The sequence below is a fragment of the Anabas testudineus genome, chromosome 11 (genome assembly GCF_900324465.2).
Source record: "Anabas testudineus chromosome 11, fAnaTes1.2, whole genome shotgun sequence".
NCBI lineage: Eukaryota > Metazoa > Chordata > Actinopteri > Anabantiformes > Anabantidae > Anabas > Anabas testudineus.
In genome coordinates, this window is record NC_046620.1 from 200010 (window position 1) to 224180 (window position 24171).

The 24171-nt window shown below is 44.4% G+C and overlaps 2 protein-coding genes across 4 annotated transcripts; both read right to left on the reverse strand.

The window, feature by feature from the left end:
* Positions 1-399: 399 nt before the first annotated feature.
* On the reverse strand, positions 400-9968 carry LOC113155201 (protein disulfide-isomerase A3-like). Of its 2 annotated transcripts, XM_026349781.2 has the most exons (14): positions 9855-9963; positions 9567-9752; positions 9369-9447; positions 6194-6311; positions 6012-6119; positions 4097-4226; positions 3812-3925; positions 3587-3712; positions 3319-3501; positions 3049-3157; positions 2825-2953; positions 2612-2691; positions 1829-1886; positions 400-1732 (listed from the first exon to the last, which is right to left on the reverse strand). In XM_026349781.2, exons 2-14 carry the CDS (start codon positions 9728-9730, stop codon positions 1643-1645), a joined length of 1488 nt encoding a protein of 495 aa, XP_026205566.1. In that variant the 5' UTR covers positions 9731-9752; positions 9855-9963; the 3' UTR covers positions 400-1642. The 2 variants fall into 2 exon arrangements, with proteins under 2 accessions (XP_026205566.1, XP_026205565.1); XM_026349780.2 differs by having other exon boundaries at positions 9567-9968.
* Positions 9969-10430: 462 nt separating this feature from the next.
* Positions 10431-23301, reverse strand: si:dkey-27c15.3 (GON-4-like protein). 2 transcript variants are annotated; one of them, XM_026349715.2, is made up of 26 exons: positions 23010-23301; positions 21613-21693; positions 20589-20767; positions 19713-19787; positions 19577-19627; positions 19449-19502; positions 18572-18667; positions 18401-18493; positions 18139-18300; positions 17664-17874; positions 17190-17291; positions 17042-17082; positions 16825-16928; positions 16578-16749; positions 16358-16444; positions 16078-16255; positions 15749-15899; positions 15500-15647; positions 14536-14652; positions 13350-14021; positions 13015-13110; positions 12540-12737; positions 12300-12443; positions 11626-11885; positions 11354-11456; positions 10431-11243 (listed from the first exon to the last, which is right to left on the reverse strand). In XM_026349715.2, exons 1-26 carry the CDS (start codon positions 23086-23088, stop codon positions 11130-11132), a joined length of 3768 nt encoding a protein of 1255 aa, XP_026205500.1. In that variant the 5' UTR covers positions 23089-23301; the 3' UTR covers positions 10431-11129. The 2 variants fall into 2 exon arrangements, with proteins under 2 accessions (XP_026205500.1, XP_026205498.1); XM_026349713.2 differs by having other exon boundaries at positions 21613-21815.
* Positions 23302-24171: the final 870 nt, after the last annotated feature.

The window sequence follows — 24171 nt, forward strand, 5'->3', positions numbered from 1 at the left end:
CCTTATTCATTGATTGTTCACCACGTTTTTTTTTTCGTCTCAGCAGTGTCATGTTAAAACACAACTTGAGTAGGAAATACTGCACAGTGCGGTTTCTCTAGTGTTTCTCAGGTGCTCAGGGTCGGTGGTTCGATTCCTAGTTCTTCCTTAGATAAGACAACAAAACCTTTAGTGGGGCCAATATATATAGTTAAGCAGCTGTCCAACCATCCCCCAGGGGATCAATAAAGTATATCATAGCAGTAAACACTGAGACGTCCTGACTACATCGGTCAGGTATGGTAATTTAGTGAAGGTCTATCCCACTATTGGTAAATAAAACAACTGAATAATAATAAAATGTTTTCTGTGAACCTTTTCACTGTTTTCTCTGTGGCAAGTTAAATCAGTAAGTAGACATTTTCTGTACCACTCAGAGTTTTATTAAATATCCCCCGCAGAGCTTTGCAGTGGAAACTGTAAAATAACAGTAGGAAGGCCCAGGTGACATCTAATATTCAGATATAAAGAACAACACTGACACGCTGAATATAAAGCCCACAGATGGCAACATCAATAAAAGAAGTTAGTTTTGTACATAAAGTTAAAATAAAAACTGTGAATTTTGTCTTTCATAGGAAATCCCTGTTGCAACAGGATGGAAAAATAAGTTTTATATTGAAATGTGAAATTTACACAGCGTTGCCTCAGACTTTCTACAAAAGGACTGTGTCACAAATTGGTTCAACAGAGTTCCAATTTTACAACAGTTCATTTGAAAAGTGAATGAACAAACAGAAAACATCACAGTGACAGAAATCCCTTTATCGGTGGAGATAAACATGCATCAGCGCTTGTGTCACTGTCTACAGATTTATTACGCTAAATTCAGGAATGTCAGTAATTCCTCTAGTTAATTCCTCTAAAGGCAACAGGAGCAAATAAGAAGCAGAATATCGGCACCGTCAGGTTTCATCTGATACTACAGGTTAGTAGAAATATTTAAGTTACTGCCATAAACAGCGACATATTTTATACCAAATATCAGATAACGTAACATAAACCAAGTCTGTTTATGAAATGTCTCAGACATTTGAATCTTTGAATGTTAGCACAAAGGGACTGATTGTATTTGATTCTCATTTTTTGTTGCTCTCCATGTGGGAGACCGGGATCCAAATACCGGCTGTGGCCTACTTCCAGTAGGGGTTCTTAGGCAAGACCTCCTTTCGCTTTGGATAAAAGCTAAATGTAAATTTTCTTTTTCCATCATAAATTATTTTGTGAAATTGTTCTGAGAGGTAATTAAGAGCTGCAAAACCACTTTTAACCACATGTAAAAATCTTTAGGGGAAAAAAAAAAAAACAGATGCACAAATCCAGTATCACAAAATTTCCCATTATGCACTCAGAGTCATAATAAATAAATAAATAAATAAATAAATAAATAAATAATAAGCTAGATAGATTATTTCTAAACAAATCAGCTGACAGCCTGGTGATGTCATGTATGACATTGTGATGGACAGGTGTATTTGTGACAATGGTGGCCCACATTCAGGTCCAGGTCTGTCAGCGGGATCGGGACTCCAGTCCATACATGTCTCTCTGTGCACGGTCATAGGGACCAGCTGCTCAGACCAGACTGGAGGACGAAGACATGTCACAGTTCGTCCTTGGAGCCGCTGAAAGCCAGACTGTGACTCGCTTCGCGCTTTAGGAACTTTAGAAAATCTTGGACCTCCCGACCACCCTGAAACACAGAAGGAGAGACGTCATGTGACCGTCAAATCACCTGACCCCTCGTACTTTGACCAAGATAAGACCAGACTTTGTTGTTTTGCATTACTTCGTATCGTATTGGTTCGTCCTTCTTCCCCACGGGAGCAAAATAAATGGTCGGATACCTGAAGGAGAGACAGAGAGAGAGAGACAGGAAGCGTTAGAGAGAGACAGAGAGAGAGACAGGCAGTGTTAGAGACACAGGAGACAGACAGGCAGTATGTTAGAGAGAGAGACAGACAGCGTTGGAGAGAGAGAGGGGGGGGGGGGGGGGAGGGAGGGGGGGGAGGGGAGGGGAGAGGGGGGGGGAGGGGGGGGGGGGGGGGGGGGTGGGGGGGGGGGGGGGGGGGGGGGGGGGGGGGGGGGGGGGGGGGGGGGGGAGGGGGAGAGGGGGAGGGGAGGGAGAGGGGGAGAGGGAGGGGGGGAGAGAGAGAGGAGAGGGTAAGGGGTTGGGGGTGGGAGAGGGGAGGGAGAGGAGAGGAGGGAGAGGAGAGAGAGAGGGGGAGAGAGAGGGAGAGGAGAGAGGGAGAGAGGGAGGGAAGGGTGCGAGGAGATCGAGAGATTAGAGAGGGAGAGAGAGGGGGGGGGCGCTCGAGGGCGCGGGGGCGGGAGTCTCGCGGGGCCGCGTTGAGAGCGGGGGCGACGAGGAGGAGTCTCCAGGGGACTCGGACCTTTGAGGACGGGCCTCGAGAGTGCTTATGCGGGCGACTAGAGAGGCGAGCAGAGAGCGAGATAAAAGTGCTTTGCGTTCGAGGGAGAGAGAGAGAGAGAGAGTAAAAGGTTGCGTTAGAGAGAGAGAGAGACAGGCCGTGTTAGCGACAGATGAGTTGAAGTTCTGACTCGTCCTCACCCCTGAACATCGTAGCCCGGCGGCACATCGTTATCTACGGCGTTCATCTTGGCGATGACGATGTTGGGATCTGAATACAGCTGAGGAACAGACAGACCAGAGTGGCATTAAAAACACGGTGGTTGGAGGTGGAGCTGATTTTAACCCTTTACCAGCTGACAGCTGCTTCTTACTTAGTAACGTGTTCACTGATTATGATGATGGTGAACGTACCGTGTCGGCTAGTTCTCTGTAGACCGGCTCCAGTTTCTTGCAGTGTGGGCAGGACGGAGAGTAAAACTGGATCAGAACATCTTTATCTGAATCATTAACAATGTCGTCGAAGGACTCGGCAACTACCACCTGCAGAACCAAATAGAGGTCAGAGGTCACAAAGGGGGGGGGGGGGGGGGGGGCAGAGGTCACAGAGAGGGGTTCAGTAGTTTTAAAAGTCCTACCTTTACAGCTGCAGAGTTTCTCTCAGGTACAGGTTCGGACTTGACGTAGCTTTTGAGTCGACCTGCGAAGTAATCGTCTAAAAACCTTTCCAAGGACCGACCGTCCCTCCTGAAATAAACACGTTGACTTCAGTAATCTGATTATTAACCATGTATCACTGTAATCTAATTGGCTCAACATGTTTTAATGATTACATTCAGACACAAAAAACTAGATTGATCTCCAGTCCTGGTTACACTGGTTTGGCCCAGTTTAGCCCGGCTACGTACGTGAACTCCTCTCTCATTGTGTACTTGTGGCCCAGTTTGCTCCGGATCGTGATGAACGGCAGCTCTCCTCCGTCTGACGTTCCCAAACCAAAGTCGTCCTCCAGCTCAGACAGGAAGTCCTTCTTATTAGCTACTGAGAATGTTAAGCCCCGTCTGGCATATTTAGATACCACCTTCATCACCCTGGTAACAGGAAACAGGCATGGGGTTTAAATACACCTGTCCTCAGGTTACAGGGAGGTTGAGTGTGTATTTACCTGGACGTCACCTGTTCCTCCAGTAGTTGGAGCCCCTGATGTTGTGGTGGTAGTCCAGGTCATAGTACGCCGTCAGCAGGTCGCGAACCCTGAGACGGTCTCTGTTCTCCAGAGTCATGTGAGGACACAGACCATAACTGCAAACAGGTGGACAGACAGACAGACAGACAGGTAGCCAGGTGAGGTGGAGCTGCAGTTCCCCCAAACTCTGACTGTGACTGGAAGAGAAAACCTACATGTGATCCCTGACGAAGCGTCTCAGAGAACTGATGGTCAGATAATCTGTGAAGGCGACAACGCTGTCCTCAAACATGTTGTCGAGTCGGGGGGGTCTGAACAGCAACACAGTCCTAAAAACACCCATAAAAGACCAGGATCATCTTTAAGACTTCAGTTCTGGATCTGACAGAGGGAAGCTCATAAGTAAGGCTTAACTCCTGACCCTGGTCACTCTACCTTCACATAGTTTCTGGGAGTTTCTGTCTTTTACATGCTCCACTCGTGTGTGTGTTTGAACTCACTCAGAAGTGACTCCGTGTTCTTCTCCCAGCTTTAGGTCTGTGGTGTGAGCAAATCTGAACTGTTCCCTCAGCAAACCTGCAGCTTTCAGATACTCTGCCAGAAGAGAGCTGTCAGGACCTGAGAACACACCTGAGACAGAGGAACACTCCTTTAGTCAGGACACACTTGGATTAGCTGTACAGAAGATCACTGCACACCTTCTTCTACAACCAGAAGATTGGTCGTAGAACATTGGGCGGCTGGTTAGTGTAGTGGTAACATCACCGCCTCCCATGTGGGAGACTGGGGTTCAAATCCCAGCTGTGGCCTAACACCAGTAGGGGTCCGTGTCCTCCTCACGCTCACCCTGCCTACCTTTGTACCTTGTAATGACTTGTAAGTCGCTTTGGATAAAAGCGTCTGCTAAATGACTAAAATGTAAATGTAAATGGTTGTGGAAGGCTGATTGGCTGATAACACCACCAGCACCATTTACTGCTTTTCATCAGACATTCTGTGGATTAGAAGTAGCTACAAACTGTCTGCGCTGAGTGAGCAGTAGGAAAATAGAAATAAGTGCTGTTTTGTTTACGCTTTGGATCTGCATTACTAGGTCTTCCTGTTTTTCCTTTACTTAATAATGAGTCCACACTACTGCTGGAGTCTGGAGACCTTCCAGACACAGTCAATGGTTAATCAGTTTTCCTGGCTACCATTATCACCAAAAGAACACTTCCAGCAACTCTGAGAACAGGTCATTGAAAACCATCATGGGATGAATACAAAAAAATCTCCAACTGAATATCCCCCAGAGTTCAGTGAAATCCATCATCAAGAAATGGAAGGAATATGGCACATGTCTGAATCTGCCTAGAACAGGCCGTCCACACAAACTGAGCGACCGAGCAAGAAGGAGAGTAGTGAGAAAGGCCACTAACACACCGATGACTACTCTGAGGGAGTTACAAGCTTCAGAAACTAGGATAGGAGAGACTGTACATACAACTGTTGACCTGGGTTCTTCACCAGTCAAAGCTTTATTGGAGTGTGGCAAGGAGAAAGACACTGTTGAAGAAAACTCATGTTAAATCACGACTTGAGTTAAACAATAGGTATATGAAAGACTCCATAGTCCAGTGGAAGAGGGTTCTTTGGTCTGATAAGACCAAAATGGTGCTTTTTATCCATCAGACAGGACGCTATGTTTAACGCAAACCAAACACACTCAACATCACCACAAAAGCATTATCCAAACTACTGTGAAACACGGTGGTGGCAGCATCATGCTGTGGGGATGCTTCTTGGCATCTGGCCCTGGAATGCTTGTTAAGGTAGAGGGTAAGATGAATGTGGCTAAATGTAGGACAATGATAACTGGCTCATCCTGACCCAGAATGATGGCTTTACGCAGGGGGGCAAAGAGGGCAAACAGCAGGGAGCGGAAATTCTCACAGCCCCACTAGCTCTCCTGTGTGACGCGAGCCATCATGTTTTTACATGTGATGGGCACAGAATCGGATATGTCAGACTGATTGGCTAATTGAGCTTAAAACCCAGCCCATTCTGATCGCAAGTCAATCAATCAGTGTTTGTCTATGGAAATTTCAACATATGACCAATCAGAATTTACAAACCTTTGCAGCCATCAATGATGGCTCAGTTTTTCTGTAGATCTGATGCTGGCTCGGACAAACAGACGTCCCAGTTTGACCACAATCTGCAACTACAGTCTGTCCCTGACTTCAACTGCTGTTTATTCCCACCTGAACTCTCAATGAGGCTGTCCGTCCCTCTGCTAGAACATCACACGACATAACATTAATGAGTCAAAATGTGGAACTAACCAAAAAACACAGTAACCTAACCCTGTTGCGTTCAGGACAAACAAAGTACAGTAAAGTACCATCTGAATAAACAAGAGGATTAGAGTCGTACCGACGATGCTGGCATCGTAGTTGTTGACAAAGGTCTTCAGGTCTTCCTCAGTCTTCAGATGAACAGAGTCTGGGCCAGTCTGTTTCTTCATGTAGTGGTAAATTCCCTCTGACACACACACAGTTAACACAAAAGACTATGCACAGCATCCAACTTCGTATGTTTATATATGTGATTTTTACCTGCAGTGCGAGGTCCTTCATAGGGGGCAGAGTCTCGTCCATACCTGAAGATCTTGAGAGTTGGGTAACCTGAGACCCCAAAACGAGCACAGGTTTCTGAGTGTGCAGTACAGTCTACCTGAGGCAGGTAAGAAGAGACAGGTGAGTCTGAGTCTGCAGGTGAACCAGCAGCTATGAATCTATAAAATTAAATTAAAGTGACCATATTCTGCTTAATATAGGATACATTTTTTTACTCTAGGACTTTGGTCTTACCTTTGATCAGCACGTCCATATTAGATCAGATCAATCTATCTTTACAAATAGGCTACGTACAACAGGCTTTTAAGGTTGCTGTAGTCAAGCCCCTGCTCAAAAAGCCTACTCTGGACTCAGGGGTCTTAGTGAATTATAGACCAATATCCAATCTGCCCTTTATCTCTAAAATCCTTAAAAAGACAGTTTCTAAGCAATTGTACGACCACCTGCGTAGCAATAACTTGTATGAAGATTTCCAGTCAGGATTTAGAGTACATCATAGTACAGAAACAGCACTGGTAAAGGTTACTAATGATCTTCTATTAGCATGAGACAGTGGTCTACTCTCTATACTCGTCATGTTAGATCTTAGTGCTGCATTCGACACTATAGATCACAACATTTTATTACACAGACTGGAACATGTCTTTGGAATCAAATGAACAGCACTAGAGTGGTTTAAATCATATCTATCAGATAGATTTCAGTTTGTACATGTTAATGATGAATCTTCCATGCACAGCAAAGTCAGCTATGGAGTTCCACAGGGATCTGTGCTTGGACCGATTCTTTTCACTTTATATATGTCCCCTTTAGGCAATATTATTAGGAAACACTCTATAAATTTCCATTGTTATGCAGATGATACCCAGCTATATTTATCTATGAAACCAGGAGAAACTAATCAATTAGTCAAACTTCAGGTATGCTTAAAAGACATAAAGACGTGGATGTCCTCCAATTTCCTTCTCCTAAATCCAGACAAGACAGAGGTTATACTGTTTGGGCCTAAAAATCTCAGAGGCACTATGTCTAATCACGTTCTCACCATTGATGACTTAGTACTGGCCTCAAGTAATACTGTAAGAAATCTCTGAGTCATCTTTGATCAGGATATCTCCTTCACTTCATACATCAAAGAAATCTCTAGAACTGCCTTTTTTTCACCTAAGAAACATTAAAGTTAAAATTAGGAGCATCCTGTCCCAAAGTGATACTGAAAAACTAGTCCATGCATTTGTTACTTCCAGACTGGACTATTGTAATTCCTTATTAATAGGATGTCCCAATAACTCATTAAAAAGCCTCCGGTAATCCAAAATGCTGCAGCCAGAGTTCTGACTGGAATTAGCAAGAGAGATCATATTTCTCCAACGCTTCTCTCCATTGGCTCCCTGTAAAATCCAGAATTGAATTTAAAATTCTTCTCCTCACTTATAAATCCCTTAATAATCAGGCTCCATCTTATCTTAAAGACCTCATAGTTCCATATCTTCCAAGCAGACTGCAGGTTTACTTGTGGTTCCTAGAGTTTCCAAATGTAGAATGGGAGGCAGAGCCTTTAGCTACCAAGCCCCTCTCCTGTGGAACCATCTCCCAGTTAAGGTTCAGGAGGCAGACACCATCTCCACATTTAAGACTAGACTTCAAACTTTCCTTTTTTATAAAGCTTATAGTTAGAGATGGATCAGGTGACTCTGAACCATCTCTTAGTTATGCTGATATAGGTTAGTCTGCTGGGGGACCTCTACTGATAAACTGAGCTCCTCTCCTCTCTCCTTTCTCCTGTATCAATGCAAATGCCACCATTGCATGTCATTAACTTTGTGTCTTCTCTCCCCTGTAGTTGCGTTTCCTCCTCTCTGTCTCCCTCTCTCTGTATTCTTCTGCAGATATCCTCGGCCTGGAGCTGTACATCTCCAGTATCCAGTTGACCTGCCCAATGTTCTTGCTGCTTGTTGTTGTTGTTGTTTTTGTGCCTGATGTTCTTTTCTCTCTTCTCTTTCCACTCACCCCAACCGGTCGAGGCAGATGGCCGCCCACTATGAGCCTGGTTCTGCTGGAGGTTTCTTCCTCTAAAGGGAGTTTTTCCTCTCCACTGTTGCCTAAAGCTTGCTCAAATGGGATTGTTGGGTTTTCTCTATAATTTTTTGTATATATATTTTCTGTAAAGTCTTAAACCTTAAACACTGTAAAGTGCCTTGAGATAACTTCTGTTGTAAATTGGCGCTATACAAATAAAACTGAATTGAATTGGTCATAAAAGACTATATCACTTTTAAGTTAAAAAAGTGAAAATCCATCCAGCTGAACCCCAGTACAGGCCTTCTATCTAACTTGATTAGCTAGAAGGCCTAACCAAGACAGGTGAAAAAAAAGTGGTAGGCTAATGGGGCTCCATGAAGTGTGTGAACAGATAAAAACATCACTCCAAGTCTGTTTTTGTCCAGCAACTGTAACTGTTGTGGTTTTATGGTTTAAGAGTAACCCCCCCCCCCCCCTTCTCCACAGCTGACAACACTTTCTGCGTGACATGTCTGCACAGGTACTCGGGCTGGAGCTTGCCACTCCTGATGCTAGTGCTGCCGAGGCGGTTGTGGACAGGGCAGCTCGTTTGTTCAGGTGTGTGTCGGCTAGTGTCGCTGTAGCAGCCATGAGTAGTGCTGGTTTGAGTGGTGCGGAGTAGGTTGATATTCCTACACACCCCCTCAGGCCAGCCATGGAAGCTAACCTGGGAGGGACGCTGACTGAGCCAGAACAGATAGCATAGTGTTTAGCACAGTGTACAAAGCCTCAGACTATACAGCTGTGAAGCACCCATGTTCAATATAGTACATACTTAACATCAAACCATTAGATGCATAACATGAGCCCTTTAAGTAACAAAGGTAGACTCACTGTCAATGAAAAAATGTCACCTATCAAGGCTGGTTAGTGTAGTGGTATCATCACCACCTTCCATGTGGGAGACTGGGGTTTTAATCCCAGCTGTGGTCTACCTCCAGTAGGGGTCCTTAGGCAAGACCCCCTACCCTTGTAAGTGGCTTTAGATAAAAGCGTCTGCCAAATGACTAAATGTAATTAAATTACACCAACTTCACACCTAAAACATTGAACTGAAAGATGTGCAGTGACAGTCCTTCTCAAGTTGATGTACCTTAGCTAACTGCACGGTTCCCTTCAGTCTGGTCGCTGCTTTCTCAAACTCCGGAGCTAATTTCTTACAGTGACCGCACCTGGAGAAAATAGAAATAAAGTTAAATAACGGTAAATTTGACGGATGAATAACAGGTTCTAACATCAGTCCTCCATCATCCGCTAAGCTAAGGATGCTAAGCTAACACCCCTCCGTTACCATGGAGCGTAGAACTTCACCAGCATGGTCTCGTGCTCCGCGGCCAGGTAGTCGAAGTCCGCGTGCCCGAGCTCGAGCACGTCTCGGCGCGAGGACACCGCGGCGGGAAAAGCGGACAGCAGCGCGAACGTGACGGTGGGAAGGAGGCGGACAGCGGCCGCCATGATGGAGGAGGGAGGCTGAAAACTGGACACGGAGACCGACGACACCACTGTTTCAGTCAGGATTTCCAACACCAAATGCGGTCTGTTGCAAAAGTCCAGAACTGGAGGATCAGCATATACTCACAGAAAATACAAATCTCCGTAACAGGTAGATAAACGACGAGAAACGCTAAATGTCACTGCGCTATCAGGTGTAAGTCAATTTTTGTCGAGCTTTTACTTTGAAGCCTAGGTCGACGTGTTTCCGGCTTTGCTTAGCTGTCTGAAAAATCTCCTGTGATTGGTCCACAGTGGTCAGTGGCGATGTGATGTCATTCGTCAAATAACCTGTCAATCAAAACAGCGATCTTAGATTTTATTTCGATTTATTTATTTTCAGTTTGAGTAATTAACGATATTTTACGTGTCCACATTTGCAAATGGTGACTGACATGAAGAGATTTTATGTTTATGAAACATAACTTTAAAATAGATCATTTGTGGTTCTTACATTGTATCATTTTTGTCACAGTTTTAAGAATTTATATCATAAATTTAACTAAAATAGATATAAAAGGTTTTTAGGTCTAAAAATCGAATAATATACTAAATAAAATATGCAAGTACAAGAGCACTTTGTGCAGAAACAGTTGCTGCTTTTGTGAATCAAAGATTTTTAAACCTTTTTAAGGTTTAAAAATTAAAAAAAAGGGAAACAACAGTTTGAAAAACATTTTATTGAATCAGTTCAACTTCATTTGTTCATATTCAATATGAATAAACAAATAAACATTTTCTATAAAACCTTGTCCTGCTATATCCCTCACTAACATTCGCTAGGGATCATGGAAAATTCAAACAAACAAATAAAAACCCTTATCTCATACTTTTTAGTGCCACATCTTAAAAATAATCTGAGACTATTTTGACAGCCGATCTGTCAGGTGTTTGCAGGTGAGAGGAAGTCGTTGGTCTGTTTTAGGTTTTAAAGCATAAACAGGTTCATAAGAACAGAACAAATTCTGATACTGTTCAACAGTCCATCAGGGACTTTTACTAACCAAATACACAAACTGTGAAAATAAAAACAGAAAAAAACAAGACAATTGCCAGCACAATGTATTTTTTACAGATTGGAGTAACCTTACTAGCTCCGGTCCAGACTTGAACTTGTCAGTACAATTACAATTTGCATCAGACCTCTGAACCTGCTGAAGAACAACTAGTTCTAGCTCATTTTTCATGACATCTAGAATCACTAAAACTGATTCTAGAAAACCAGTCCGTTCCCTGGACTTCAGGAGAGCTGTAACGACGACCCATCACAGATCCAATCCCACAGCAACAGATCTGGATCAGAGACTTTGACTGAATTCGACTTTGTAGTTGTTTGTGGACACGTCTGTGACAGGTCCGGCTTTCAGTCCGGGGCTGCTTCCTGTCTGTTGACTGGCTGAGCCTCTGACGAACAGGAAGTGGACTTTTGGGACGCAGAGTGGAAGAGATTCATCAGGTCGCGAAAACGAAGACTCACCTGGAGAAAACAGAGGAACTGTCCTTTAATCTGCATTCAAATAATCAAAGACCAGTGACTTCACCTCCCTAATGTTCACATCTGGACACTGTAGCCACGCCCCCCCTCACCTGTTGGACGGTCTTGTTTCCCAGCTCAGCAGACACCTGTCTGAATGTTTTCTGACTGGCTCCTCTCTGCTGACAGGCCGTCAGGATGGTGCGGTCCACCTCCCTGAAACAGGACCACCAGGGTTTTTATGACTTTTTCATGATGTTCCTAAAACGGCTTCGCAATTGTCATTAGTGATTTTTACAGACAGAAAAGAACCGAACATTAATGTGTCCTGGCACTAATTGTCAGTAAAAACATAATCTTAAAGCTCCTAAGGTTTTACTCTGACCGGGTCCAGGTGACGACTTTTTCTCCGCTTGAAGTCATCGACATGTTTTTGGCACCAACTGGCCGTTCCTCCTCTTCGTCTTCTTTTTCTGTCTGGCTTTCTCTGTCGACTGACTTTCTGTTCTTGTCAGGAGGATCCAGGGAAACAGAGTTCATCTCTAGGGTCCCAGAGCTGGTTTGTGAGGAGTGGGCCTGAAGATGCTGGAAGAACTCCCAGAATTGCTCCTGCAGGTCGGGGTGGTGTCTGAGGAGAGTCGAAATCTAATGGGAAGACGGACAAATATGAATGAACACATTTTATTTTCACTCTGATTTCGGTCCTGTGGTTATTCAATTTTTACCAGTACAGAACTGAATCCTACAGGATCCAGAATCCTGACATTTAAAGCAGCAGAAACATTTCAGTGTGAAAACCGTCATCTGAGTTTCTGTTGTCTGCAGCTTCTCTCTATCTGTGAGGATCTAATGTGTTTCTTCAGTGACAGTAAACTGAATATTCTTTATTTCTTAGTTTAAAGGAAACTGAAATAAATAAATCAATAATAATAAAAAACAACTGAATTCATTTAAAGCATATTCTGGGATTTTTTTAAATAAACATCCTCTTGGGTCAAAATTCCCAAAATTCAATTCTGAATATATAATCCATATCAGGGGTCAAAGGTCACAGTGTACCTTGTTTACTTCGTTTTGTAGGGGGGTGGAGCTTCCCTGCAGTACTGACACCACCTGTTGGTAGAGGGAGGAGCTTTCTCCAAGACTCCGCCCCAGTCGCCGTAGAAACTTCCGGCTGCGTTCAAACAGCTGCTGCTCCAACAGCTGGCAGAGAGAAACCATCCAGTTGATCGGGTTCTTAGAATCCAGCTACGGTTCAGCACTGAATGATGTCAGTGAGGTCAGAGTGAGGACACTTACCAGCCCACAGCGACTGGCCTGCTCTCGGTTCAGGAAGGCGGCAAAGTCTCGGAGCAGCTGAGGCCAGGACCTCAGTACACAGCTCAGCTCATTGTACAGAACCTCTGGGGCCCCCAGGGGCCCTGCTGATGAAAACTGATCCAACACCTGCAGCAGCTGCTCAGAAAGGCCTGGAGACACCTGTACTACATCACACACCTGCTCAGGAAACAGTGCAAACAATAATCAAAGTAAGGCGTCGCATCTCTGGACCAATAGGAAACATTCAGCTATTTCACGTTTACACTTTAATCTTAACCACAGCCAACCACTCACTGCTCTCTGATTGGCTCCTGTATTTCAGACCAGTTCAGCCTACATACACACTAATGATGGAGAGGACTGTGGAGGATCAGTACTATGGTACTTCTGGGTACTACAGATGAGAAAGGTCCCCACCTGAAGTGTGGACTTAAAAACTTGAAGTCTTACTTACTCTGTGGAGATAATCCTGAGCAAAAGCCACATCCTCAGACTCTCTCTGCTCATCGTCATCTTCATCATCCTCAGTGCCTTCTGAAGACTGCGTCCTCTAAAAACACAAAGCATTCATCTTTTTTTGTGTTTGTGCTGCTGAGAACTTCTTTTCAGCACTGACTGATCTGCAGGTTATTTTCTGCTGTCACTTCGTCAGATTTAAGATTTAAAGTTTGGACATTTTCTTTCTTAAATTGTTTAAAACTTTCAATTTGTCTTAAAGTAAGGAATCAATGACTAAATAAAGTTTAGTTGCAGCTCTACTTTAACTAACTAATGTGAGCTGTGACAGACCTGCAGCTGCAAAACCGACACTCTGCATTCATCATCATCATCTTCATGTTGTTCTGCCACTCTGTATGGTGTCATCGTCACTTCCTGTTCACTCTCTGACCCCACCTGCTCAGGGTCAGCCAGGTCGTTGTAATGGGTGACACTTCCTGTAGCGCTGGATGACGACTCAGACAGAGCCAGGAAGACCTCGCTCTCCTCCTCATCCTCATCCTCATCATCTTCCTCCTTTCTCTCCTCCTCTTCCTTCATCCCAATGACACTGCCAAGCTCCACCTGAGAGGAGGCTGGGCATTCATCACCCCTCCTACTCCTCAGGCTGGCAAAGGTGTGATAGTGGCGTCCGATTGCCTCTTTGGTTGCTATGGAGATTGTGCAGGTGGGAATGATATTATCCACCTGTCCATCAGACAGGTGGGGGAAGTCAAGAGGAGGAGTGGGGAGGGGCTGCTGGAGCAGGACAAAGCCAATGCGTCTGAAGTCGAGGTGTTTGGGAACACGGGGGGGGTATCTGGTCCCAGGGGGGAAGCTGTAGGTGTTGGAGGAGGAGGAGCGGAGAAAGGTCAGGTGACTTTGACGGGGACGACCTCCCCTGTAGGGAGGAGGGACCTCTGGGGCGGAGCCAAGTGAGCTGTTGTGGTGTTTGATGGTCAGGTAGATAACAGGAAGACTCCTCTGTCAGGGAGAGGGGTGAAAAAGATGTTTGAGTAAATATCTGTTCAGATCCTGGTACGTCTTTAAAATAAACATGTACATCATCTGCAAACAGTTCAACACCTCCTCTGAGCTACACACTAGAAAAATCTATTTTACTTCTTAGTTCGAGGAGGGGCCGACAGAGCATCGACCTGCTGATCCCTGTTCAGCAGACTCTGTTACTTTACTCTGTTTAAGAGGTTTAAACCAGAACATTCAGTGTGGCACAGACAGAAACCTCTCTTAAGCTTGGAATATTCTTCCTGTGCCTCTGTGGGTTAGTATGCATCACCTGAAACAAGCTGTTTTAGGAAAAAAAATCTAAGTTGGGTCAGAGGGAGTTTTAAAAACTGAAGGCCAAAACCACAATGTAACTGCAGAAGTTCAGGGTTGTATGCCACCTTCCACAGACCACCTCACTCAGTCCTGACTACAGGTCCTCAGGTCTCAGATTGGGACCACAAGTGTGAAACTGACACTTCGTGTCACCTACCACCAGCCACAGAGGCATGATGCGCTCCTCTCTCTCCACTGGGGGGCGTCGCTCTGCCGTGTCAACATGGCTGCAGGCTACCGGCATTGGCCACAGCACCCGCTGATACCTGAAGGCCTGCAGAGGAGGTACACGGTCAAACAGGGTCCAAGAATTTCCCAAAGGAGATTATAAAGCATGAATCATTACTATTAAGAACAGAGAGTAACTCCAAAATGGTTGTTCAGTGGCAGCAGGACTTGTTTTGAGTTCTTGAAGATATTTCTCCTTCCATCCAGAAGCTTCATCAGTTCTAACTAACTGACTGGAAAAGCTGGCTTACAATATAAACCCTGTGGAGTCACAGAGTCGCTTGATGGTCACCTGTTGTTCCACCTGGCTTTTATGTGTGTCACTGTGATCAGTGTGAGGGACTGTGAAACCTCCTGGGGAGTGATGGAAGAATTGGACTGTAAGTAGGTGATAGATTCTGCCTGAGACCATCTCCTCTGTTTAACGAGGGTCATTCAGTCTTGCAGTAAACTGCTACCTTAACACCTCGTTTGTCAGTTGTTTTCCCTATGCAGAATATGAACATTACTGTCTTCGAAGGAAGGGCCCTTGTGCTTCAGGTGGACTACTGAGTCCACTACTGAGTAGCTGGATCTGTGAAGCTGTTGTTTGGTTTTGTCCTATGTTCAAATCTGTACATTCTTCAATGCGTTGAACCATAGATACTACATTGCTCTGTTAGTGTTTGTGTGTTTTGTTCTTTAGGGGGAGCAGGCTTCTGTCTCAGACTGTTGCTGTTTCTTGAAGATCCTCCTGAGCTTTTCCAACACTCGCAACATAAGGAATGACAATGCTGTTTCATCTGTTGCTGTTCGTTGCCACTGAACAGCAATTTTGGAATAACTACGAGCTGGATGACTGAGACTCTTCCCAGACAGAGAGTTACACTGAAAACAGCTGATAAGGGTGCTACCTTGACAATGTTGTCAGGGAAACCAGGTCTGCAGCACTGCAGAATTCTTCGTCGGACTTGGACCAGGGTCTTCCTAAGCAGAAACTGAGACACAAGCTTGGTCGGGTCACATGAACCCTCCATGTTCCTGAGACCAAGTACCAAGAGGCTGGAAACACACAGAATAAGAATCTCTGTCATTAAGTGTTTCAGTAACAGTTAAGAAAAAAAACACAGTTCGATGAGCTGTTGGTGTCAACGTGTATTTACCAGTCCTCAGCTGCAGTGAATGCAGATGTCCTGCGGGGGCAGTACAGAGCCGGGTCAAGGCTGGCACAGGGCAGCAGTTCTGGGTAGAGGAAAACCGGACGGGTGGCGAAGAGCCAGGCCAGTTCAGCCAGCATGACGGGGTAACACCGTACTGAATACACACAGACACACCAGGACCAGCTTAGTGTCATCCAGGTTTCACAAACACTGCAACTGCTCTGCTTACAGAGAGACGTTATGTTTGTACACAGAGCTGAAGGATTAGACTCCTGAGCTACGTTCAGGGAAACGAGAGGCCTCCCATGATTCCTAGCTGTAGACAAACTCACTTTGTCCTCTGGCGTCCGGGGAGTGGTGTTGTGGCTTGTAGCTGATGGGGGACTGTTGCAGCTCCTCCAGCAGCTGCAGCGCTCCCTGCAGGTTAGAGGCTCTAAAGATGCTGCAGAAACCAGGGCGAGCTGGAGACACGAGCACCTCGGCTCTGTGAGCCAACACATCCAACTCAAACTGAAGGGGACGCCGGTTGCCACGGCAACATGGTACACAAAACACACACGTGTTAGTTTAACATTTAAAATAATTAATTTGAATAAACGTGAAGGAACGCACCAGGAACTGTCTGGTGGTGTCAGCCTCACTTTGAAGTTTGGTCACAGGTGAACTCAACAGGTGAATCTGTGTCAACAGCTGGACGTGCTAAGAGACAGACAGAGATATAGAGAGTGTAATCCCTGGTGCAGAGTCGGACGACTAGCGGCCCGTGTTACAGAACCTCAGAGTTCTCATCGAGATGTGAAGCCCTGATCGATCTGTCTCTGTGCGTCTCTACCTGCTGTAGCTGCTGCTGCAGTCGTGCTTTCTGCCGCTCGTCCAGTTTCAGCGTGTACGGCTCAGAGCAGACTGTGTGTGTCTGTTGTCTCTTTCTGATCAGAGCCAGCTGCTGCTTCACTGTACGTAGCTCTGTGATTGGTCCGTCCCGTTCCTCGTCGCCGCACAGCCCTCTGGAAGATAAATACAGATCAGATAGCATGTGGTTATAAGACACGTCTGCTGACGTGTGCTATTCTGTTACATACGTGTCGTGCTGCTCCTCATGTGTATGTGATTGAGCATTGTGTGCCTCCTCCTCTTCTTCGTGGCCTTCATCTTCCACTTCCTGTCCAGCGAGGTCTTCTTTCAGCTGAAACACAATGTTTCACTCGACTAAGCTGAAGCTGGTTCATGATTGAACTGTTTGTCTTCGCGTGTAAATAATAAAATAACCGTTGGACAGATGGATGAAGGTGCATTTACCGTTTCAAACAGCTCTTCCATCAGTTCGTTCACCTCTTTCTCTGGAAGACACAGACACAGCGTCAAAGCTCAGTCAGTTCACAGTGATTGATTAGCAGAGTCACAGTTTCAGCACCAGACACCATCAGTAGAACTGTACATGACTGACTGGTGATGCGGACGGCCTTGTCATCTCGGTAATCCTCCAGGTCGGGTTCATCGATGTCAGCCAGAAAGTTGTACTCCGGATCATCTTCATCATCACACTCCTCTGAGAGACACAAACAATATTATTTATAAATTATATTATATATCGTACTTTCATCAACAACCTTTTCTTCATCACAAAGAGTCAGTCATTTTGATTCCTGCACTGAAGAAATCAGACGGCCCCAGACAGTCGTCTGTGTTAAAGCAGATTATTTTACTAAACACCTGAAGGTCACTGCACCATTTTATCCTCTTTCTGTGCATGTGTAGCTTTAATTATTTCTAATCAAACCACTGTCACTCTGTTAAGTTCCCTTTTAGCTCGAAACCAGCTGGATAAAATCTTAGAGATGCACCTTGAAAAATTTGTCTATACTGAGTTTCTGAGGACTTTTAATCACTATACCTGGAAGAATGAACACCTGTTCCTCACCTTCGTTGTCCATGTCTGAGCTCATCAGGCCTCTCAGCCAATCAGTCCACTCTTTGTCCTCAGGGGCAGAGCTCGAGTCATACATGTCAGGTGTAATATCTGGTGCTCGGAGCTCCGCCTCAAGGCGGCCCAGCGGTACGTCACGCAGAGGACGCTTGGACCGAGTCCGGTACGCCATTAGACCTGCTTCATTCTGCGATTCTGACAGCGGCTGACAGACAGGAATCAATCACTCATCAATTTTTAATAATCAATTTAGTCATACCCGCAATCATACAGGACTCTTATGATCTGGTTTCCAGCTCCACCCCTGGTCCTACAGCTCTACAGCTGGTCCTAAAACTCCACCCCCCGGTCCTACAGCTCTACAGCTGGTCCTAAAACTCCACGCCCTGGTCCTACAGCTCTACCCCTTTGTCCTGAAGCTCTACCGCTGGTCCTACAGCTTACAGTTAAAGGTGTGCTACTGTGTTACCTGGTAGGGCTCCATACACACAGCTAGTTCTTCCTCCACAGCATGAAGCTTCTCCAGAAAGGTGCTGTCAGTCACAGGTTTGGGAGGCAGGGCTTTAGGAGGTGGAGGGGGGCCCATCGAGCCAGATCCCACCCTCAAATGCCTGGACCGGGTCCGAGAAGTCTGATGGTGGCAAGGTCAGGTAGGTTCACACATTTTTAATTCTGACTGAAAACCCGGCCCTAACAGCGCCCCCAAACCCAGACATCAGTTTTACATGTACCTGCCAGGGGCTGCAGCTGTCTTCCTCTGCTCTGCTCAGCCGACTTCCTCTGGGAGACGACGCTGTGCTCTCCATGTCACTCTCCTGGAACGTCTAAACACATCGATCAATAATTAATCATCAATATGTCTACACACAAAAGTAATCAGTCACCAGTCATCAGAGTCTCACGTCTTCAGCAGTCTCATCGTCCTCTTCCTCATCAGGACGATACTCTTCATCAGAGGAGTCTTCCTCAGCCAAAGGGATGTCGACAAACTGACGAGGCTGTAAACACACACACACACACACACACACACACACACACACACACACAGGTTTCACTTTATTTTTATTCATAGACGTGTTAAAACTATTTTAACTAATACATTCACAGTTGTTTGTATTTCATTGGCAATAGTCAGTGCTGTTCAGTAACAGCTGGACTTGAGTTAAACAGGTAAACCTGGTTTTTCTAAGTAACCTGCTTACTTGAGTGCATGACTACACTGATTGACACACATAAAAACCAGGTGGAACAACAGGTGACCATCAAGTGTTTATGACCGTGGGACTCCACAAGGTTTGTAAACCTGCTTTTCCAGTGAGTCAGAACTGATGAAGCTTCTGGACAGAAGGAGAAACATCTTCAAGAACTTAAAACAAGTCCAACCGATTCTGAACAGCAATTTTTGGATAAACATGATCTGGATGACTGAGAATCTTCACAGATAAAATACTGATAACATTTTTAAGGATGTCTGTATTGTTTTAAAACTTGTTTAAAGTGTGATTGTACTGTTTTTATTTTATGATGTGAAGAGGCAGTTTAAATGTTAAATTTAACTTCCTTTAACATTAAAATGTTTTAAAAAGACATTAAACGCAAAGTGTAGTTTAACTTTTCTTACCTTAAAATTACTTTAAGAAAGACAGAAAAGCCTAACGTTAATTTGTTTTACAAAACAAAAACACATTAGTGGACAGCAGGAAAGTTCGGTCACTGTTTAAAAGGTTTCCAACTTTTCAATGTGGAAAAACAGAAAGCTATTTGACCTTTGACCTTTACCTTGTTGATGTCACCAGTTTTCTTAATGGGAGAAATGTTCCAGGCTGGAATCACCTGAGAGGAAACATAGGAGAATCAGGACCAACACGACTCTGCTGAGATTAGTGTTTCTCCCCCAGAAAACTCACCACTCCTTTCTCCACCACTTCCTTAAACTTGGATCGAGTCATTTTCGGCTCCTGGAAAAACACGGACACATTTTTCAGTGAAGAGACCCACTGCTGAATTTAAACAGTGATATGGTCCAACGACAGATGGACTCACAAAAAGGGGGACTGCCTCTGTCTCGTTCATGGCAGCTTTCATCATGGCCACCACATGTTCATTAGTGATTACTTCCTGTAGGTCAGATGTCAAAGTTACATAATCATCATCATAACATCTTTGAATAGTCTTTAAATGAGTTGTGGTGTTAGATCAAAACCCAGATTAGTCAGATTAGCCAGAAACTTGAGCTAAGTTCAAGTCCCGTATTTATCTAGTGTCTTAAAACATTTATATTTAATCGTTTATCAGATGCTTTTATCAAAAGCGACGTACAAGGTGCAAGGCGCTCGACTCTTACACAGAGCTGGTTGAAAGTCATACATTGATCAGCTGTTGTGGTGGACCGGGGTCTGCGTAGGCCCTGTGACCAGTCTGCAGCTATGCTGCCTCAAGTGCTGCAGCTATGTTTTCTGAGGGTTCTGACACCTGACGATTGATGGGCAGCATTACATTATTTCTCACGCTGATCACTATCAACCACAACATTAAAACCAACAGGGGGTGTTAATGGAGGGAATGACTAAAAACACAGGATCATTGGTCCTGTTCAGATGTGTTTACCATTCGTGCAGCTCCAACTACTGCTGTGATGCCAAATGACCCAAAGATAAATCAGTCAGCTGTCGAATGATCAGACGTGATTAAACGGAGCTGGTGGTATCTTTATTTCAAATCTTTTTTCACTGTCTCATTTTACCTGTGCGTTCGCTGTAACAGGAATAATGCCAGATTTACTGCTGAAGCACAAATCAAGCTTTAGTCCCAGTTTCTCTTTCAGTGTGCGAGTGATTCTGAGACACTGGATCAATAGGCGATCAGCTGACAGAAGTAACCAATAACCAATAACCTCTTGCTGTGTGCAGGCAGACTCACATGGATGATGTTTCTGACGTTCACCGAGGTCAGATTGTGTTGTTTAGACTTGGACTCCAGCGATTGGTCGAGCTGTCTGTCAATCTCCACCTCCACTCCCTCCTCCTCCTCCTCAGCATGTTTCTTCTTCCTCTTCCTGACTGCTCTCCTCCTTGCTGCCTTCACCTCCTGACAGTTTTCTGACACACACATTCAGCAGCTTACTGTTATTTACACTCAGACAGAGAGAAACCAGGTCTCAGTGAAAACCTGATCCAGTCAAATAAGCTGAATCAGAACTTTCTGTCTGAACTCAGAATATCAGGGCTTCTGAAATGCGTCTGCGGTGCCGCCATATTGGGTCACGACTCCTGTCTCCTGTGTCACCCAGTTCAAGTAGTAAAACACATGAGTTTTGTGCTGGTTTTGATGCTCTGACAAAGCAAAACAACGAGGAAAAAGATATCACAGGCAGGGCGTAAAGTGTAATTATTTTACTGTTACAAGCATGATAAGTTTCATATTTCCACATAAGTAACCCTCTTCTCAAACAATTCAAAATAAGATCCTTAAAATCATGTCCATCAATCAGTTTTGTAATTTATTTCTTGTTCGTGTTAATGTTGTAACAGCTGATTTAGACGATTTAGGACTGGACAGACGACGTGTTCAAAGGAAGGACATATTAAAATCAGAATTATGTAGGGAGAATCCATCTTAAATAATTTATAGATACAGTGCATTAGTGTAACAATCTACAAATGTGTAAAAACATGTTTTGATATTAACAATCTGTATTCTTATTTTAACTAACTATCCTGTATCATGAATATATTTCTGACATTTGTAACAAACCCACCTGCTGAAAAATTGGCCATAAGTGCAGCAAGTTATACAGATTTTAATTGTGGATAAATGGTTTAGGGTGATCTGGTGTTTCTAGCCCACTTGTGTCTTGAGACCTGGACACGATGTGGACTAAAACTCAAGACTAAAACTGTGGTGGGCAAACCCAACTGACCCCACAGGTGTGTGCATGTGTTACCCATGGTGATGAAGAGGCTGGAGTCTGTAGTATCTTCCTCCACTAGCAGGTAACCTCCACCCTCCTCCTCCATTCCTCCCCCTGCAGGAACAGGAGGCAGAAGCAAAGCATCATAGGAGGAGGCAGCAGGTCGTGATTTGGATGGGATCAGTTTGAGACGTTTTCTGACCAGGTTCATGGTGGACATACATGACCTCTGACCTCTGTAACAATGACATGATTATTAAAAACTAAGGATAAATGTTATGCCATCAACAGGTTATTAAGTGGTTGTTAACCACTAACCCTAACCCAGAACAAAAAGTAAGATCAGCGCTATCAAACTGACACTTATGAGTCTATGTAGCTGTGATGTCAGTCGAACTGTGGAAACAGAGTATACGGGGAGGAGGTGGAGGTCGTATCCGAGTACAAATACTTGGGAGTGTACTTGGACAGGAAACTGGACTGGACTAAGAACTCATCAGCATTGTACAAAAAGGTTCAGAGCCAGATGTAGTTTCTGAGGAGACTCAGGTCCTTCAACGTCTGCAGCACCATGCTGATGATGTCTATGTTGTAGCTGAGAGGAGGATGCTGTCCAAACTACTCTCAGTCCTGGACAATCCCTCCCACCCACTGCACAGTGTGTTGGCTGGACAGAGGAGCACGTTCAGCCAGAGACTGATCAACATCAAGTGCTCCACAGAGAACCACAGGAGGTCTTTTCTACATGAGACCATCATTCTTCCTCCCATCTCTGTTTGGGGTGGGGGAACTGACAATCATCAGAATCATTATTTATGTCATATATGCGACATGTTGTAATTCCGCTCTGGTCTGTTATTGTTGACCTATTCTCATCCATCTTTCCATTCTGTGTATATTTTCCTTTATAAGTTTCTGTGTAGATGTTATTCTGTATTTCTGTTGATGTGGATCCTTTTCTTTCAACCTAATTGAGATAAACTGTAACCAGGCAAAGCAATTTCCCTCTGGGATTAATAAAGTTTTTTTAATCTTGAATTGACCCGGACATGGTCCGAACATGGACCGAACCACCTCAGCTGCTGAACTCTGCTGTTTCAAAAACCTGCTGAAGACAGAACTCTTCCGAACCTTTAAGTGTAGAGCACTTAACCTTAAAACAAATCTAGCACTTATACCCAATAAAACTGAAGCCGTTGTTCCTAGATCACTTGACTTTATAGTTTTGTCTTAGACATTTTATTGCTCACTTGGAAAAAAGCGTCTAATAAATAACTAAATGTAAATGAATCAAACCAGCAGCTGTGTCACAAACGCTGGTTTCAAACTTAAATTGTACTTAATCTACAGTAAAAGTTACAACTGTCGGATTCAAAGCCTCAGAATTCCTGAATTAACAGGGAGTGTAACTAAAACCTGGATTTGTTTACCTGTTAGCTTCTTCACAGCTACCGTGTGTTCAGCGCTGTAAACCGGATCTTCTTCCAGGTCTGTAGCCTCTGCTAACATGCTAACGTTAGCTTCTGACAGGCTGGGATAGTGTTCGCATGTTAGCAGGATGGCCTGCTGCTACAGACATAATCGGAACCCCAGTAACAGTGTTCGGTTCAACCGTCCCTAGAAAGGCTCGGTATCGGTACTTCGATGCAGTTTAACATGAACGCTCCGCTGCAGCAGAAACACACTTACCCGCCACAACGGTCAGAGGGTTCTGCCCTCTCAAAAACTACATTTCCGGGTGTGCGTCAAAACGTGTGTGACGTAGAACAGTCATCCGCCGGCGCAGACGTCACTTCCTCTTCTCGGATTCTTTTCCTTTTTCCAATGATTTATTGATAATGTACAAAACAAGATTCACTTTAACATTAAAAACAAATGTCAAATTTTATAAGAAAATATAGGTTAATACAGCTTGAACAGGTATAATAGAAAATACTTAAGGGGAAAACAATAATAACAACAAACGATAAATAAATAAATAAACAATAGCTTCTCTCCATTGGCTCCCTGTAAAATCCAGAATTGAATTTAAAATTCTTCTCCTCACTTATAAATCACTTAATAATCAGGCTCCATCTTATCTTAAAGACCTCATAGTTCCATATCTTCCAAGCAGAACTCTCCGTTCTCAGACTGCAGGTTTACCTGTGGTTCCTAGAGTTTCCAAATCTAGAATGGGAGGCAGAGCCTTTAGCTACCAAGCCCCTCTCCTGTGAAACCAGCTCCCAGTTCAGGTTCTGGAGGCAGACACCCTCTCTACATTTAAGACTAGACTTTAAACTTTCCTTTTTTATAAAGCTCATAGTTAGAGATGGATCAGGTGACTCTGAACCATCTCTTAGTTCTGCTGCTATAGGTTAGTCTGCTGGGGGACCTCTACTGATACACTGAGCTCCTCTCCTCTCTCCTTTCTCCTCTATCGATTCAAATTCTACCATTTCATGTCATTAACTTTGTGCCTTCTCTCTCCTGTAGTTGTTTTTCCTCCTCTCTGTTCTCCTCTGCAGGTATTCTCCTCCTTGGAGCTGTATATCTCCAGAGTCCAGTTACTGGTCCTACCAACCTGTCCAGTGTTTTTGCTGCTTGTTGTTG